This window comes from Leucopleurus acutus (genome assembly GCF_964270905.1).
Source record: "Leucopleurus acutus genome assembly, chromosome: X".
Classification (NCBI taxonomy): domain Eukaryota; kingdom Metazoa; phylum Chordata; class Mammalia; order Artiodactyla; family Delphinidae; genus Leucopleurus; species Leucopleurus acutus.
The window spans coordinates 115326690-115347166 of NC_139148.1; the positions used below are offsets into that span (position 1 = coordinate 115326690).

The window sequence follows — 20477 nt, forward strand, 5'->3', positions numbered from 1 at the left end:
GACAATACCCACCTTTCCAAAGATTGTAATGCAGCTTCTCTAAAAACCATGTTTTTCCTTAACCAGAATCTCTCACTGGGAGGTTTGTTGTTTTTTTTTTAATTTTAATTTTTATTTATTTTTTGGCTGTGTTGGGTCTTCATTGCTGCATGCGGGCTTTCTCTAGTTGCGGCGAGCTGGGGCTACTCTTCGTTGCTGTGTGTGGGCTTCTCACTGCAGTGGCTTCTCTTGTTGCAGAGCACAGGCTCTAGGCACACGGGCTTCTCTTGTTGCAGAGCACAGGCTCTAGTTGTGGCTTGAGGGGTCAGTAGCTGTGGCGCACGGGCTTAGTTTCTCCACAGCATGTGGAATCTTCCCGGACCAGGGATCGACCCCGTGTCCCCTGCACTGGCAGGCGGATTCTCAACCACTGCACCGCCAGGGAAGTCCCTCACTGGGAGGTTTTTATGACAAGTATTAATGTTGGAATGGTAATTTATAAATTATACTTAGCATTTGAAAGCCCAGTGCCCAAATAATGATGCCATTGAGCAGCACGTCTCAAATGATCCCCAGAACTCACCTTGGAAAACTGCAGCATTCTGAATAATTAAGAACTTGAGCTCCATACTTGCAGACTGAAGCAGTTGTTCCATGTTCAATCGTGCTGTTAGTTGGTATTTTTCTTCCATCTTTCTTGAGCAGCATGTTGGGCCCTTGGGGAGACATACTTGCAAATCTGATCCTGAAACAAACAAGTTTTTCATGTTTCATAAGTACAGTGTCACACACACACACACACACACACACACACACACGAGGCAAACAAGGCAAAACAATGCATTTCTTTTAAAACACAGTAAAATCTTGATTATCCAAAATCAGCGTTTACCTTAACTAATCCCTGCTTTCTCCCTATTATCTTTATGACCGATTCTTTTTGAATAACTGTAAGAATTAATTGCCTAGGTTTGACTCATAAATGCTGTATAAACTAATTTATAGCACAAAGTATACGTCACTGAACACCAATATTTAATTTGTCTGTTAAAAGACCAATCTTCACTCCTACAATTTCTTTTTCTTGATTATAATTTATGAATGAAAACACAAGCAAGAAGCCACTTTCAAACTTCCAGTTATGATTTCCTAATGAAATGTATGTCTGGGCAATCCAATGTTGCTAACATTAACATTCGATCACCAAAATCCCTTACAACTCAACAATTCTAGCTCTAGCACAAATGCCAACCTCCTGCTCCTCTGAATTCCTGAGCTCCCTTATGATGCAGAATGCTTTTTTATTTCTGTATCTCGATAAAGATTTGCCAAATGAATAATCTTCTTGATTATCAAGAAGTTAGGGAATCAGAACCTCTTCTCAGTCCTCAACCAATGTGACCCTTTGCAGTCCTCACAGTTAACCAATCCCTCCTTAAAACACTCCCCCCGCCTTGCTTTAGTGAATCTACCCAGTTCACTAAACCTATCCACACACACCCCATACGCCGCCCCCACACTGCTATGGCTATTCTTATATATATATATTTTTTTTTTAATATTTACTTATTTAATTTATTTATTTTGGCTGCGCTGGGTCTTCACTGCTGCACACAGGTTCTTTTAGTTGTGGCATGCAGACCCTTAGTTGTGGCATGCAGGTGGGATCTAGTTCCCTGACCAGGGATAGAACCCAGGCCCCCTGCATTGGGAGTGCGGAGTCCTACCCGCTGGACCACCAGGGAAGTCCCACTATGGCTATTCTTATCTATCTTTTCTTGCTTCCTCTTCGTCTGCCGATCACATAAATGTTGCTGACCCTCCTTCTCATTCTACATCTCTGCCCAACCCCAATGATCTTACCTAACCCCTGTGATTGCTGAACTCTCTAATCCTGCCTTCACCGTTCTTCTGAGCTCCAAAATCCCACATTTTCAACTACTCTGTGGGAATCTCAGATTCAGCAGACCCCAAACTGAACTCAATATATCCCATATGAACACACAAGTTACATCTCCTGTAATCCGTACCTCAGTTAATGATTATCATCTACCAGGTTTCCCCATAAAAAAAAAAACCCTTTTTGTTGTTTTCAGCTCTTCGCTGGTGACTCAACACACTTCTGTATCCGTGGAAGTCATCAGCATATAAAAGAAAATTGAAGCCATGGGAGTAGGTGAGAGTCACTCAACAAATATTTTATTGGGTATCCACTATGTGACAAGCACTGTGGATACAGCAGTCTGTAAGGTCCCTGCCCTCGTGGAGCTTATATTCTGGGAGACAACAAACTACATATGTAAGGTCAAGCAGTGATAAGTACTACAGAGAAAATAAAACTAAGTAAGGAAGGGAAAACAAACTGTGGTATACACACACAATGGAATACTATTCAGCCATAAAAAGAAATAAACTATTGATACATGCCACCACATGGATGAACCCCAAAAACATTATGCTCGGTGAAAGAAACCAAATTTTAAAAATTACATACTGTATGGTTCCATCTAGAAAGTGAAAATTAATCTATGGTGACAGAAAGCAGTTCAGCGGTTGTTGGCGGAGATGAAGCAGTTCAGCAGGTGAGAGTGAGGAAATTTGGAGGAGTGATAGATATGTTCATTATTTTGATTGTGATGATTGTTTCATGGCTGTAAACATGTATCAAATTTATCAAACTGCACCCTTAAAATATGTATAGCTTATGGTATGTCAATTATACCTCAATATAGCTGCTGTTTTCTAATGTTTAAAAGTAAGGTAGATAGGGAATGTGGTGATTGCAGGGACGCTTCTATTTATGTAGGGTAATCAGGGATGGCTTCTTTCATAAGGTGACATTTGAGGAGAAATGAGGGAAGCAACGGAGAGTCCCAAGATTTTATATCCTCTACCAATACTAGCAAATATTAGGGCTCAATGCATATTTAAGTCCAATCTCCTTCTTCTTCTGTAACTCCTGTTTTACTCAAACTTTCCCTTCAATAAGCATTTGTTGAGCTCTTCTGTGGTGGCCACGAAAATGTGCATCTCAGACCTCCTACCACAGGGAGTATAACTGCCGAACGGTCCCAGCTGCTGTGCTCTAAATTCAACGCCATGTTGTGCCCAGGCCACAATCCCTAGGGGCTGCTCCCAGCCAATGACAGCATGGCAAAGATGCCAAGTCCTGTGAGACACAGGACTTTGCTGACAGGCATTTTGGCTTGAGGACTCCCCACTGACCCTGACAAAACTTTCTTAAAACTGTACTGCAGTTTACATTCTCTCTACTCAACCTTCCTTCCTTCCCTCTCTCCTCCAAAGGGGTCAGACCTACACCACAGTCGAACGGCTCATTTCCTTCCCAAGTGTTTTCCCCAAGAAACTTCTTGCACATCTAGTGCTATATTGGCATCTGCTTCTCAGAGGACCCAGTCTAACATATCTTCTGTGTGCCAAGCACTGTGCTACATGGTAGAGGTACAGCTTTCAACAAGAGAGACATGGTCCTTATCCCAAGGAGCACACTGTCTAGAGGGGTTAACAGAGATGAATACCTAGTGCATATAACTGGGTGCGATAAAGCGACATAGTTATCCAGGATGACAAAACATGTATATGGGATATCCCCCCAAGGGGGGACACCCCCAAAGTTCCATAAAGTCCTTGGCAAAGTAAGCTTTCATAATAAACATCAAATCTTACTGAAGTGAGGCTAGAAAGCATATTCAGACGTTTTAGACAGCTTTTCAATGACTGAGGTGTTTTTTTTTTTTAAAAAAAGGTGGGGGGAACTAGTTAGCCCTAAGTTACCAGAAAATTTACTTTTGTTACAATCTCTGATTTCCCTAGGAATTCCAGTTATCATGGCCCTAATGTATGTGTCCAAGTTTTCTTCATTGAGGAATGAAATTCATCAAGTTCAACCTCACATGACATCACTGCTGGAGTCCACAGTATTGACTCCAAGCTCTCTACTTCCTCCTCCTTAAGGGAGCTGCTGACAAAAGTAGTAAAGGAGAGCATGGATAATGGGTATCACCAAACCTAACGCAGCACTGCAGTTTGTAGTACTGGATGGAAAGGTGATGTTTAATGTGTCAAAACACAATTTGGGGTCTGGAGACGCAGAGTTCAGATTTATCTCCTATAAATGTCAATCTCATATACGAGCCTTAAACCGATTTTAACTAGGGTCTAAGCTCAAAGGCTTTATGACTATCTTCAGAAAAAGAAAAAAAACAGAGCTAGTTCTAGCTTACTGTGTTCTTTCTACATGAGGTTACAAAATGTAATGCCATTCTAGAAGTAGAAACTGACTCAGTTTATTGGACCAAGTAGGGAAAGAGTCCCCTTGGGGACAAGTGGCTCATCTAGATTTAAACAAGGGTAGTTGGGACACATGTGTAGATATGAAAAATCCTATATAGCAGGTACTTTCCAAACACCAGTTTATTTTCTTAGTATACTGATGCCTAAATAGTGTGTGGTTTAAAATGCCTGTATTTGCATACATTCATAAAATCAAATGTTATAGATAAAATTCTTTGTGTTGCTAAATTTCCATTGGTGATGATTTCCAGTTTTCAAGAATGGTAGGGTTTATTTGGCAGGGTGGCTGTTGGTACTGTTCTAACTCCCACCAGCTCTAGCTAGTGGGAGTTATAAAATAATAGGGCTCAGATCTTTTCTTTGTGAAGCGCTGTGAGTTGCTTACATCTTAGAAGGTAACAAACTGCCACTCAATGTACCAACAGAAGCCCAGGAATGACTCTTTAAATGACCATGACGCCAGTTTGGTTTGCCTTAATATGATAATTCATGAAGTAGCTTAGAGCATGCATAGGGGTACCCCCCTTCCCTGAGGTGGCCAAGTCTCATCACTGTATAAACTCCTACGACCTCAGGAGTTCGGTTAGCCAAAATCTTTAAAGGACTAAAACCTCAAATGAGAACTTATGGGAAAACATGTCAGATGTCATGAAGAAAGGTACGTGTTATATCCAAATATAAGAAATGTATATATAGCAATATTTATCCTCCCACCAACTTATCACAGCCTGGTTAATCAATAAACCAGTATAACTGATCTGGGGGCTAAGAGTTAGCTATAGATTTGAGGAAACAAAACATCTATAAACTGATAAGAATTCACGATTTCTGATAAGAATTCACGATTTCCAAACCAGGAAGGAGAGAAATAAATGCCCAAGGGAAAAACATTTTGTTTTCAGTAAATTTCATATAACTCACAGGCCAGCTTAAAATAAGCCTCAGTACATGATAGCATAAGGAACAAAGTGGGCCAGGAGAGCTAGACACACCTAAATGAAATGACAAAAATGAAATATAACCATTTTAATGCATGAACATGCCCATGAAAGAAACAAGACAGAAAGAACACACAAAACAGAAAGAAATAGAGAAAGAATTTAGAGGGGAATCCTTATCAACAAAACAAAGAATTACTCTGGGCACCAAATCCCAAGTGGGATGAATAAAAAGTAGAACCGAGGGCAAATCACTAAGGAGGTTACACTGAGAACTGGTACATACTTGTGTGAATAAAAGCAGAAAGGCCAATTCAAGAAATAAGATGTAACTTACAAAAGACATAGTAAGTAGCAAAGCATTCTTTAAGTATGTCAGGAACAAAAGAAGGTTAAGGGAAAATAGCTCCTTTATTAGATGGGAAGGAAAAGTAATCACGGACCACACTCGGCAAAGAGATGCTCACATTTTTTTTTTTTTGTAAAAATGGAACTCAGCTGGGAAATGGGAATAGAGACAAGCACTATAGCCTGGGATGGAGATAAGGAGAAGACTTAGCAATTGACTATTCGAATGAGTCAGAAAGGTTCAACTCTTTAGGGCTTAATAAGCTGCATTCCCAGATGCTAAAAAAATAAAATAAAATAACTGAAGTCATTACGGGGCTGCTAGTTCCCATTTATTCTGGAGGGTTAAAAAGTACCTTCATACTATAATCTCCTCTCCTAGATTTTTAGTTCCTGAAGAGCAGAGAATGACTCCCATCTCCTTTGGGATGCCCCGGCGACCTCAGGCAGCCCTGTGCATGTAGTGGTGCATTAATGAGGGCTGCAGACTGAGAACACAGAAAGAACACTTTCTGTCTGATCTAAAAAGGAGGAGTGGAGACAGATGACCCTGAAAATGTTACATCTGTATGCTTTGATCTTGGAAAAATATATTAAAATACCACAAAAATCAATCTCCAAACATCTCGAAGATTCACAAATAGATGTTTCGCTTGAAGAAACTATAAAGTAATTTATTTCTAGTTATTTTGAGACAAGGTCTCGCTTGCACAGTGGGCGCAGTTCTGGGTCTTACAACTGAGAAGGGATATTTGAGTTATGGAAGCCTTTCTCTGGAGGATTATTCCCATGTGTATTCAAGCTGGGCACCCTTGCCAGTTGCTTTCCCTTCCAGAGGCTGAATCACAGGTGGTCCACCGAAAGCTCCCTCCTGATGTGTACTCTTGTGTAAGGGGGTCTCTTAGGTTTGGCTACCTGTGGCCTTGCCTTCTTGACCTATAACACAGACTCTCTCCTTTGGGCCTACTTCTTACTCTTTTGGGCTCCATTCAAGGACTTGACATTTTAGACTGCTTCTGGTTTCCCTTAGCCACCTCCACCAGGACTGGGACTTCGGCTCCTCTCTGCCATGCAGTCACAGGTGCACCACACTCACTTGGAGACCCCATTCCAGGCCTGAGCTCTGTCCCTAATTGGAAGAGGACAGTGAAAACTATACATGAGGCTGTTTAATTGTATCTGTTCTATTGGATTTTATTCCAAGTCAGTAAGTATTAACGGCCTGGAGGCCAGCATCATGGTAGGCAAAACACTTATGGTCCCTCTGGTCAAGTAGCTTACAATTTAGTCCTAGCCCCACCACTTACTAGCTTGCAACCAAGGGTAGATTATGTAACCTCTACACGCCTTTTTGTCCCTATTATCAATACCACTTACCTTGCAGAGTTGTTGCAAGGACTGAGTGAGATTATGCATGTAAAGCTCTTAGCCTACTTGGTACAAGGTAAATATTCAATATATGTTAAGTAAAATTAAAATAAACAAAAAACAAATTCATGCTAAGAGACCAGACTTTCACACACAAAAATAGCTAGAGAACAGTAAAAGCTGATATATGGTTAGGTGACAAAATATGCAGTATATTTTCTGAGGTGACAGAAATAGTCTATATTTTAATTGGGGTGGTAGTTACATGGGTATATAAAGTTGTCAAAACTCAGTAAATTCTTCACTCAAAATGAGCGTACTTTATTATTTATAAATTATATTTCAATAAAGTGGAATTTTCAAATATGTACTATAGACAACATTTGCTAGATAAGTACATGCTCACCAGAGGCTCTAGGGGTCAAAGAAGACTTCCAGGAGGAGGTAGGGCTTGAGCTACACGGTAAAAGATGAGAAGGCCAATGGGTGAAATGCATTTGGCACCTGTGGAATAGTGGGGCAAAATTAACCTGCCTGGAGACAAACTAGAATCTGGGGTATAGCTAGCTTATCAGGCAAGATGGGCCAGAGTGTGAAGGGCCTTGAATGCAGACAAAAGACTATGGGCTTGACTCCATGGACGATAAAGAACCACTGTTGAGTCTCAAGCAGAGGTATAATATGATGAAGGGTGCTGTTTAGGAAGATTAGTCTTACAGCTTGAAATTGGGAAATGAGCTAAATGACCCCTCAAGGTCACTTCCAGCCCTCCGATTCTCCAATTACCTTTATTATGTTCTATATGTTAGTTACTTTACTACACTGCAATTTTAGCTAATGACTATAAATTGTCAAAAATCACATTTAAAAACACACTAAAGAACAGAAGAAGTATTAATGTAGACCTTGATCCTTATACTTTTCTAAAAGCAGATAGAACATATTCAAACAGCAACAGAAGAGACTAAATCGTCAGGGCTCAGTAACAATGAAAACTGAAATCCTTTCCATATATATACGTGTGTGTGTGTGTGTGTGTGTGTGTGTGTGTGTGTATGATGATTTCACACATTTTATTGCCAAGGTCTGCTTTATGAATGGCAGACTTTTTTGCTAACGAAAGTATGCTGTGCTAAAAATAATAATGTAATATTATCATTAAAGTAATATTAAACAAAGGAATGAATGATATCCAAAACTGGTTTGCTTCATGACTTATAGGGAAAATAATAGATGCCTATTAGAATTATCCAAAGAATTAAGTGCAGGTTGCTCTACAAATGAACGAAAAAATAACGTATCAACCATTTCTAAAAGGTTTTCTTTTTAAAAGAGGACAAGTCAATTTGCCATCCAGAAATATTAACTAATTTCCTTAGCATATAACAGTGACTTGCTATTAGAACGGTGCCTTTTCTCCTAATTAATCATTATCTAAATCAAATCTTACATGCTCATTAATTTCTTACTAATCAAGATAGGAATACAGATGAAAGAAATGGCTGCATTTGAAACCAGTGGGGAAAGTGAGGATTGCTGGTGGAAGAAATCGTCTTAGGGAACCCAGATGAAGGTTACCCTTCTGTTATTTAGCCTGAAAGAACATGACCTTGCAGAGGGCACACCTGGGTATCACGAGCTCAGACTTTAAAGCAAAGATCATGCCTGGGGCCGTGACAGACTCTGCCTCTGTAAAAGGCAGGCCAAAATGTTGCTACCACACTGGAGTACTGGGAGTTTAAAGCAACCCTGGAGATAAGCCTGAGAATTAAAGAACGAATTACCTTTATCTCTACTGCCAACTGTCAATTAACTGCATATCAGTTCATGCCCAGTAAAGGCTGAATCCCTAGATCACTACACTCTCCCACAAAGAGGTTCTTTCTGGACCACATTCCCAAGCAGCAGTCAAACATGTGCTCTGGGAACACAAATTCACTGATTACATTCAGCCTGCCAAAGTGGTGAACAATTCATTCATACAACATTTACAGAATGCCTACTTTGTGCTAGGGTCTCTGCCCAACCCAAGGAATACAGTAATGAACAGGACACAGTCCCTGCCCTGGGGTTCACAGATTGGTCCAGGAAATGGACTCCCAAACTATCAATAACTAGAAACTTCTAGGTCACTCTGGACACCTCATTCACCTTCATCCCCTATAGCCAACTGTCACTAAATCCTACTGGTTATGCTTTTTAAATGTCCCTCATCATTCACCTTTTTTCCATCCTGGCCTCATCACCTTACCTACTATTACAGCCTCTAAACTGGCCTTCCTGCCTCTACCCTCTCTTCCACCGAAGCCGGAGAGAGACGTTGCTAAAGTACATATCTGATCACATCGTTCTCCTTCTTAAAAACGGAGCAGGGCTTCCCTGGTGGCGCAGTGGTTGAGAGTCCGCCTGCCGATGCAGGGGACACGGGTTCGTGCCCCGGTCCGGGAGGATCCCACATGCCGCGGAGCAGCTGGGCCCGTGAGCCATGGCCGCTGCGCCTGCGCGTCCGGAGCCTGTGCTCCGCAACAGGAGAGGCCACAACAGTGAGAGGCCCACGTACCGCAAAAAATAAATAAATAAAAATAAAAATAAAAACGGAGCAAAGACACAGGCGTGTGAAAGTGGGTGGCATATACAGGCATTGCCAAGGAACCTGGTAAGGCTAGAGGGAAAAGCGAGCTGGTGGAAAGTAGCTGGGGCCGGATAAGGAGGAGTATGTGAGCCCCGCCACCAGAGGATTCCTAGTTACCTTTGGCTATTTTTTGTTTGTTGTCTTTTTACATTTTTTTCCAGCTTTCCTGAGGTATAATTGACTCTGAGTTATCTGTGGATTGGATTCTCACAGGAGAGCGTGTTCGCGGCAGAGATGCACTCCAAAAGCTTTCTGTCCTTTGAATTCCCATAGCACTCAGCATCCTTTATAAAGACACTTCTCACACTCTCTAACTTGCATCATGGTTACATTTGCATGCCTTATCTTCACTAGATTTAAGTTCCTTCAGGGAAAGACCCTTGACTGACTTATCTTTGTATCTCAAGGGGCTCGCTGACGTTTGGGCTTGATGTCCTCCCCTTTGACTTGGAAACAATGCCAGAACTTCAAGAGAGTTCAGTTTTAAAGGAACCAGGTCAGATTAATTGATGCTAATAGAGCAACTCGTAGAAGAACAGTATTCCAGGAAAAATAAAGAATCCTCAGAGCCCAAAATGGAGTTCTCTCTCACCTCCTCTTCTCCCTTCTTCTCTTCCCTCCAGCACCCCCCCCCCACATTATTTAGACAGGGTAAAAACCCTAATAAAAACAAAATTGGGTTGGAGGATATGCCAGTTGGGATAAAGAATCTTGTTATTTATTTATTTTTGGCTGCATTGGGTCTTCGTTGCCGCACGCGGGCTTTCTCTAGTTGCGGCGAGAGGGGGCTACTCTTCGTTGTGGTGCGTGGGCTTCTCATGGCGGTGGCTTCTCGTGTTGCGAAGCACAGGCTCTAGGCGTGCAGGCTTCAGTAGTTGTGGCACGTGGGCTCAGGAGTTGTGGCTCGCGGACTCTAGAGCGCAGGCTCAGTAGTTGTGGTGCACGGGCTTAGTTGTTCCGGGGCCTGTGGGATCTTCGCAGACCAGGGCTCGAACCCGTGTCCCCTGCATCGGCAGGTGGATTCTTAACCACTGTGCCACCAGGGAAGTTCCAGGATAAAGAATCTTCTGCCAGAGGGACTAAACCAAGGCAATTTTCCTGTCTCCCCCTAGTCACTCTTTCACTAGTTGTTATTCTACTCAGATAAGTAGCGGAGATCCCATCTTTTAGGAGATGTATAATTTTTATTCTTCAGATACAATGTTCAAATACGCAGACCTGAAGCATAGCTGAGAATTTCAACACCCTAGGCCCAATCTAAGTGCTAGGCCATTTCCCCTGTGTATGAAATCACATGGGGGGGGGGGGAAGAACCCTTCCCTAAAGTGTTATTATCTGTTCTGCTACCAACTCAGCTGTGCGACTCAACCAAATACCTTTTCAGATCTGGGCCTGACTAGATGACCCTGCAGACAATTTCAGGTCTGAGAGTCTGCTTCCAACTATAGGTCAATCAATAGTCACTAAGCCCATTCTAGACTAGGCATTGGGAGGACACAAAAGAAGCAAAAGACCTGCCTCTGCCCTTCTAAGAAGGCTCTGTCAATAGCCCTTGACAATAGCTATACATGAACAAGGATATGAGGCCAAGGCAAAGACCAACAACTCAGCCTTTTCAGTGCTTCACCCCATGTAATAACCACATTCCCTTTTGTATACCCCTTTGTCTCCAGAGGCCAACTAATGTCAGAGAGCTTCCTGATGGATGGCACGCAATAGCAAAGGGAAGGACTCTGGAATCAGACCAGGTTGTGAATCCCAGCTTCACTACGTAACAGCTGTGTGATCTTAGGCAAGTTACTGAATCTCTGAGCCTCAGCTTCCTTATCTATAAAACGGGAACAATAACACCTACCTCTCAAGGTGGTTGTGAGAATTAAACTCCTATTTAATGTTTCCCAAACACATGCCTTCATTTCCTGCTTCCCTAGAACAAGTTCCCCTTAGAGTAGAGAACTCTGGTAATTGGGATGATTCAAGAGGCCCAGAAAGTTCTCTTCTGTAGTGGACTGAACGGTGCCCCCCCAAAAGATTATGTCCATGCACTAACCCCTAGAACCAGTGAATGTGACCTTATTTGGAAAAAAAGGGTCTTGCAGATGTAATTAAATTAAGGATCTCAAGATGCGGTCATCCTGGATAACCCAGGTGGGCCCTAAATCCCATGACATGTCCTTATGAATGACACACAGAGGAGAGACACAGGAAGAATAGAAAGCCATGTGGAGACAGAGGCAGACACTGGAATGATGCAGCCACAAGCCAAGGAAAGCCTGGAGCCCGCAGAAGCCGGAAGAGGCCAGGAAGGACTCTCCCAGAGCCCTTGGAGGGAATGCAGCCCTGCGGACACCTTGATTTTGTACTTCTGGCCTCCAGAACTGTGAGCTAATCAACTCAGTTGTTTTAAGCCAGCAAATTTCAGGTCATTTGTTCTGGCAGCCCTCGGAAACTAGTACACCCTCTCTCTCCCACCTATAAGTACCTGCCTAGTTATGTCTAAAGGTTTCATCATGGGTGAGTTACTACTTGGTTAAGCAATTTCATCAGGTGTTGTCTTAAAGCGTAACGTTCCTTGAGTAATTCCCTCATACCTCAAGGCTAAAGAGTTTACCTGGGAGCTTCCTGGAGCACAGGAAAGAGGGGGTGTGGTGGGGGAGTTAACCCAGCACACCTGGATAGGGACATGGGGCGATGTCAAAGGGAAAGATTGCAAAAAGATCAAAGGGGCCAAAACCAAATTTTATCTATGCTCAGCCTTGAGAAAGTCATATTGATGAAGTCCAAATGTTACTTTAACAGCATAGTCCCATACTATAAAACGGAAGTCTTGCAGAAGCAAAAAAATAACAACATTGCCTCAGTCCTTGGTTCATATTCCAGAAAGTCTGTTAGGAGGGTGCTCAGATTAATCCAAATGCCTCATTCTCGCTGCTCAAATGTGTTTGTTTTCAACGTATGGACACCAAGGGGGGAAAGCGGGGCCGGGGATGGGGGGGGCGGTGGTGGGATGAATTGGGAGATTGGGATTGACATGTATACACTGATGTGTATAAAATAGATAACTAATGAGAACCTGCTGTTTAAAAAATAAAACAATATTCAAAAAACAATGTTTGTTTTCTTAAGCCTGATAAATTAGGTGTATTTTGTATACATGAAAAAAAGCATTTTAAGCTATTAGCAATCAAATAATCACAAAGAGAGCTGGGCAGCAATGGAATATGCCTATCAGTCTGGGCCTCCAGCCCAACCCTGAATTTGGTAGGAGTTTCTCTTCACATTACACCTGCCCTAGTCTTCCAGCACTTCTGGAGACGCCGTTTAACCAGCTCTCAGGCAAATCTTTCTGATGTCCAATTGCCCTTACTGTTAAGATGCTTCTCCCAGCTCTAATGGCTAACCTAAATTTCAGTTTCAAGCCATTGCACCTTGTAATTACTTTCTCAGCTGCTGTAAATAATCTGTGCCCTCTATTTTATCTCTCCCCTTTCCCCATGATAGGGACCTGTGGAAAAAGGAGTCGGTTGCCTTGTTAGTACAACATACACACTGCACCTGAGCCAAATGCAACCAAAAGAAAATCAAACACTCACTCTTGATCCCTGAGTGAGAAACAACGTTATTGATCTTTTCCTTTTTCCTATCCTTCAGCTGATCTGAGTGTCTACACTGACATGCTCTAGTGCTGTGGCATTTATGCCATCTTGGGGACTAGCTGTGTAAATGCTCCAGTAATTTTATACAACTTCATCATACTGTTGTGTTAGAACTTGAGTATCTGAAGGACTGAGGAGAACAGATTTTCCGCCTCCTTCTCCTCCCCCACTCTCATGTAATATGAATCAAAATCTTCACTAATTGGCCCTCCTCCTGCCTGTTACTGAAGTCTAGACTTGGTGGCAACCCCTTCTGTGGAAGAGATTTAATGAAGGAGAAAGTGCATGGGAGGGGAATTGGCAAGCAAACCACTGCAAAGCAGCTATAAGAAACTTGGAGGCACAAGGAGTTTTGGGTAAGCTGAGATTGGAAACTAAAGGATATGGTTTCAAACACACACAGACACACACACGCACACACACACACACGTTGGTGAATTCACTTTGCCCTGAAGCAAATGTTTCCTAAAATTGAGGAAATTTTAAGTTGCATTAATGCAACACATAAAAGAGTTTTCAATGATGCTCAGTAGTGACTTTTTTCCTCCTTGCTTTCTTTGGGAGTCATGAAAAACAAAAATAAATTACCCAAACAGGTAATTTGCGGATCTGCCTTCCATTCCCATGATTTCACCGAAAAACGCAAAAATTTCTAATAGTAACTTCATTCTCCTGTCAAGCTGAGGGTGATTCAGATACAGAGCTCTCCAGAGCCCAGTGTGGGCTCCAAGAGGGAGTGCCAGGAGGGCTCCAGATCAAGCTGTAAGAACCAAGCCTGGATCCGGGATCTCCCTGTGGGCTGCTAGTATTATAGTCTGACCTGCCTCCTGAAAGCCACCAGCTCTCAAGACTGCAGCAATTTCGTTTGGGAATGTCTGCCTCATTTAACTTTTACTTGTTTTCAAGAAAGAACTGAAATAAAGTAGAAATGACATGGGAACCATGGAGCCAATTCTCCCAAAACCATGCTGACCGCCTATGTATGTCTAAGGAGTGCGGGGTTCAAGGTAGCTGAGGCTACAGTCAACTAGGGCAGTGACGGAAACAGTTTGATGCAGTCACTGAGGCAGTTCAACTCAGAGACGATAACCTTCACTGAACGGGAAAATCGAATGCCCGTGACCCCAGGCTGCTGAGCTGCATTTGGGACGCAGCATTCCCACAGATTCAAGCCATCGCTCTTCCAAGGCCCTCCTCCTTCCCCTCAACAGATACGGAGACCCTCCATGCATGGTCCTCATCTGTCTCCATGTCTGCCTCCCCCACCAAGGACAGAGAGAGGGGAGTTTTTTTCTTCGAATCCCCAGCATCTCACACATACTGGGTTCTCAAAACTGGTTTCAGAAGTAATCCCCAGAAATGCTGAGCCCACCACAAGAGTAGTGATTAGGAACATGGTTCTGAAACCAGACTGAGTGGATTTAATTCATTTTGTAGCTATTTGACCTTGTACAAGTCACTAAACTTCTGTAAGCCTCGGTTTTCTCATCTGTAAAATGGGAGAAATAATAACACCCACCTGGTAGTTCTATTGTGAGGATTAAATGGGATGTTGCCCATAAAGGGCTCAGCATAGCGCCTGGCTCAATAAATGTTAATGATTATTAGCACTGCCCCCACCACAGGTGCTCAATAAAAACTTGCTGAATTGAAGTCACAGCAGTGGGAATGACTAGCAGATGTGAAGGCAGCTTGAGTTGTTTGGGGTTTTTTTTTAACGTTTTTCCCCACCTCACTCTACACCAGATGACCTCTGAGATTTTTTTTTCTTTTTCTTTTCTTTTTCTTTCTTTCTTTGTTTTTTGTTTTGTTTTGTTTGTTTGTTTGTTTTGTTGTTGTTGTGAAAAAGGATAGAATAGGGGATAGTTAGGCTCCGCTTTTGCTGATCTTCAGTTTTTCATTCAGGGCAGAAAACCAAGCCTGGCAAAGCCGGGCAGATGATTTTCTGAGAAATATGACACGGCTATTAAAAACCCTAAATGAAAGTTGTGTAATGAGCATGAATCTGAATACATTTAAGTTTTCTCTAGATCCAGTAATTCCAGCATCATCCTTATATATATATTTTAAGTGTTTTTTTGCAAATGTGAGACCAAAACCCTAAAAGATAGCAGAATTTTTCCAAGGGTGGAGGTTGGGTTGAGGGTAGGGAGGGGTGCACAATTGTCATGAAAATTAACCCCTGAAAATGCACAGGATTTTATTACCAAATGGATGCCTGAGGAGATTACTAGATTTTTAGGGTCTTTACTATCAAGAGAGCAACCTGCATGCCTGAAATAATTAAGAAGAAACTCAATTATCGAGTAAACTGAAATTTCAAACCGCCCTGCTTACCTAAATGAGAAAAGCTGCTTAGACTAAAGCGTCATTACTTCTATTTAGACAAGCCTTAGCAAAGATATACAAGGAGCTAAGGAATGGGACCCCACATTCTTCCCTAAGCCACAACAATGCCTGTTTATGTAAATAGGATTTTCAATAACAGAACAGAATCTGAAAAAAATGTTTGCATTATTGTCTCTGAAAAAAATGCAAATGCAGAAGATGAAAGTCAAGGGGCTTTCGCTATGATTGGGCACAGAATACCCTAAAATATTTATTTATTCTATGCGAGTCTGGGCCTGGCTTCCAAGTGGATCTAAGAAACAAGCAATGACTCTAAAGGTCTGAGTAGAGTATGAAGAAGTACCAAGGTTTCCCTGACTCCATGCGAGTGAGCGCATATTTATTCAAAAACTCAGTTTAAAAAGAAATAAAAGTAGTAGTAGATATCTATTTACGTATATTTGGCAGCCCCTTCCAAAATCTGGGCCAGAACATAAATACCCTTGCCTCCATCATCACCATCTGACAATCAGACACTCTGGCCACATGACCATAACAACCTCCAGGCACAAACCAAAAGCTCATTAAAGACTATATGAAGGCTATTTATAGAAGAGCTAAACAAAGAAGGAAAGAACTACTAGCAAAATTCATTAGACTGTTCATACTTTGGACAACTATTACTATTTGTTTGAACTCAAGTGTCCAGTTCCTTTCCTGACTGGTATTGATGACTACAGAGATGCCACGTATCCAGTTTTCAACTGACCCTGTAGTTTTTTGGTTCAAGAACTCAGGTTTTGACCTACACTCTGTATATCAGCCTTCCTGTTGCTGTTTAGGCAGCTGATAAGAGGCAGAAATCCTTCTTGCTCATTAGGCCATTAGCTGCTGTTAAGCAAAGGGCTCAGGGAGGGGGCTGTTCAGTGGCCCAGAGGAATGTGCCGAACACATATAAAGCCAGCCCCAGTTTGGGGTTAAGAATTTAACCTTAAAAGGCTGACAAGTCATAAATTTGCCTGAGGTTCATATATACGTGTGACTTTCACAGTTTATATTTCCTAGCCAGGACTCAAAGTCAAAACATGCCCCTGATTAATGAATGGTACTAATTGTTATTCCTGACTTGAGAACATTAGCCTTTATCCAAAATATTTTCTTAAAAAACACACAATCTCATACTTAAAACTCTCTGGCTTAGGGGAGTTTGGGTAACTGGTCAGAAAAAAAAAAAAAAAAGGAAGAGGAGGCTAATGTTATCTGTTACTTGGTGCTACCATTTTGGTAGGCAAGATTGACTGAAAAGCTTCCATTTCACTGTGTCCATCAAGCAAAGTGCAAAGGAATGTCCTCCAAATCTAAACATCTGAGATAAAGCAACCATCTGTGAGTCCACACAAAAACTGAGCTGGGGCCCGGGCAGTGCGGAGGTGGGGGGATGGAGGGGCTAAAGTATCTTTAAGCACATTTTGTCTAACTTATCTTGTTAAATATTTATACATAACTGCATAACCTAACAACCTTGGCCAAGCTTGGAAGAGATAATAGATACAGGACAAACCAAAGATCCCCAAAGTGTAAACACAAAGAAAAAAATACCAAGGAATACTCCAACTGGAATACACTCTCTAACCCGTAGTCAAATTTGAAACTAGGACACTAAAATCCTACAAATGAAACAATGTCCTGAAACGTGATAATTTCATCAGGGAAAAGCAGGCTACAATTTGGTTAGCCTACAAGGTAGGTGTCAGTTCTACCCCACAGTAGCAGTCTTTCAAAGGGGCTCCCTTATCTTTAGAAAAAGGAAAGGCATTCAGTGTAAGAAAAGAGATTTCTAAGAACAGAGATGCAATTTGCATTCATTGAGAATTATGACAAAGTGAGAGAGAATGTAAGCTACATTGCAAGGATCTGAGGTATTCAAGTCAGATATATTTAGCCTTGTCCTATCTGTACAAAAAGCCTTTTAAATACTCAGAGTTCTTAGAAAGTGGAATGTAAATGCATCAGTGCATATTTTAGACCTCTTCATTTCCAAACTAAGGAATTGAATTTCACAATATCCCAAGAGAAGTAACCAGGTACCCAAATATGTGGGCAGAAATGCAAAGCCTGTTTTCTCTCCAGGATCACTGAGGGCAAGCGGATGTGGAGAAGGCAGAGGAAGATGGGGGAAGAGAGGGGAGAAAAGGAAATCAGGACCTATAGGAAAAGGAAACACAACTTAAAATAGAGAGGAAAATATAAAACATTCCACTCATCTATTTTTTTAAGAGAACGAGAAACACAAAAGCATTCAATAAATATAACAAACCATAAAACACCTTCTGTTCTAAACTATAACCGCTTGAGAGAGTGTGAGGGTGGAAAAGAGGAAGGCGAAAAGGGAAGACGGGGAGCAGGCCAACAGATGATGAAGGGGGGACCCACTCTTCCCCTTACCGTGGGCATCAGAGTAACTTGGGCTACACTTCTTATCACCACTCTATGAAATGTTGATGAGCTTTTGGGGAACTTTCCCAAAATTGTTAGTTGGTAAAACATCTCATGGCCACTAGGACCTAACTTGAAAATAAAACTGGATATTGTCGAGGGGTGGGGGAAGACTACAAATGACTGAATAAATGTTGGTTCCAATATCACCTTCAGGCTTTGCGAATGAGGCAACCTTACTCTCTCAAAGAACAAAAAGGCAATCTGACAGCTTTTGAAGGCCAAAAGAACCTTCAGGCAATGTTATTAAATTGACCCACAGTACTGAAGTTTCAAAGGCAAGAAATGACTTGGGTTTTCGAAATTAACACTTGTATAAAACCTTCAGAATTCCGTGGGGGGAAATAAACCTTTATTTCAGAAATAGACTTTGAAGTTTGAAGACAAAGCAGAAAATCTGTTTCTGAAAACAGAAGGGACTATTTGAAACACTCAACACAGTTCTCCCATGGCTCTCTGAAACTCCTCGGGAGCTCCACTCTGACTTCTGGGGGTGGCCAGAGAAGACACACCTCAGAATGCCAGTAAAAGAGGACGTGGGAAATCAATAGTTCCCTAGGGTAAGAGCAAAATGATCTCAATTCGTATGTGCCTCTGGCCACATTAAATTAAGCCAAGGCCTAGACTAGAGGTTCTATCCATCTAGGGGAGCAAAGACTGTTTTTCAAACTGTCACGAAGTTATTAGCAAATGAGCAAAGATCCCGTAGGCGCTCTCTAGCCCACCCATTCTCACTTTCTTATGCTCCTTCCTTCTCTCCCTCTCCCTCTCCCCCCAACACTCTGAATCTCTCTCTCTCCTTCCCCCTCCTCCCCGACTCCACCCATCCCCATCAATGAATAAACAGCTGAGGCACAGCACAAACTTGAGAAATCAAAAGAACAATGATCTATTACAAGCAAGACCCTCTCTTAAGTGTGCAAGGTTCTTACCCACAAGGGGTTTACATTTGCCTACAAATCACCTGGGGAATGCTGTTAAAAAATACAAATTCGGATTCAGTAGGTCTGGGATGGCATCTGAGATTCTGCTTTTTTTTTTTTTTTTGGTGCCGAAACCCCGGATTGAACCAAGATTCTGCATTTCTTATCAGCTCCCAGATGCTGCTGATGCTGCTGGTACATGGGCCACACTTTAACGAGCAAGGCTCTAGTAAGAAGAGAAAAGTACATAAATAATTACAAGAGCAAAGGAGAACCAAGGCCATGGGAGAAGTTCACTGATAGCAGGGTTCAAAGGGAGAAAGGATCACATCTAGTCATGGGGAAACATGAAGTGATTCATGAAGAAGATGACATTGTACTGACACCTTGAAAAGTGGGTAAGACGGCAGCAGGCACTGATGAGAGGAAGACAGTCAGGTGGTCTGTAAGCAGAGGCTGGGAGACAGACAACTACAGGGTCCTTTCAGCAATGAGTGCCAGCCTGTTATGCTTAAATAGAGGGCACACATGTCAACAGGATAAGAGTGAGAGGCATGATGGAGGGAGACTCGCAGGACTTGGCCATTTAATTTGGATGTGAGATGTGTAAAAAGAAAAGTCAAAGATGATTTCAAGGTTTCAAGTTGGGTCCCAAGCAGAGATGCTATCACCAGAAATACAGAATGTTGGAGAGAGGCCGGTTTGTGCAGATAGGAAAAGAAAATGATGGACTAATTTTTTACTGTGTTGAAAGTGAAGCGCTGGCAGGACTTCTGGATGGAGATATCTAGCAGGAAACCGGGAAATACTGAACTGGACAGCAAGGAAGAGGTCAGGTTGGGAAGAGATGGAGGAGTCATTCAAGCAGCGAAGATAATGAAGTCATGGGAATGGCTGTGGGAATGAACAAAGAGAGAACAGAAAGGGCAAAGGACAAACGCCACTGGAACACTTGCATCTAATAAAGGGTGGGAGGAAGAGCGTAAACAAGCAAAGAAAGAATCAGTTTTACAAGTAGGAGGGGAACCCAGCATGTACGATATCCCAAAAGTCAAAGGAGTGTGGGAATTTAAGTCAAAGACTTTATATCCAGACCATATTCCTTCCCCTCGTAATCCAATGTGTACACTGGAAAGAGCATGAGCTATGGAGTGAGACAAATCTGGATGTATAATAAATCCTGGCTCCACCACTTACACAACCTTTGGGAAAGTAAACCTTTCTGGGCCTCAATTTCTTCATCTGTAAAACGGACATGACATCACCTACCTTTCAGCTTTGCTGTGTAGATTACATGAGAGATTAAATATAAAACAACTGACACATAGTAGGCACTCAGTCAATTGTAGTTTTCATGCTCTTCACTTGTGGCCCTTCCAAACTATTCCATCAACCTAAAAGTAGCCTCAAAAAATCTACCTAAGAACAAGGAGTTTCAAGCTTATGTTGAATGAAAATAGATACCCTGATGAAGGTAAACTCATGAACAGGGAAA

At 42.0% G+C, this 20477-nt stretch overlaps 1 protein-coding gene across 1 annotated transcript in view; it reads right to left on the bottom strand.

The window, feature by feature from the left end:
* GPC3 (glypican 3) overlaps positions 1-20477 on the bottom strand; it is a 445929-nt gene that overhangs the window by 414631 nt on the left and 10821 nt on the right. The window contains exon 2 of the mRNA XM_082865357.1: positions 563-724. Coding sequence (XP_082721483.1) covers positions 563-724 — 162 coding nt within the window. The remainder of the gene's footprint in view (positions 1-562; positions 725-20477) is intronic.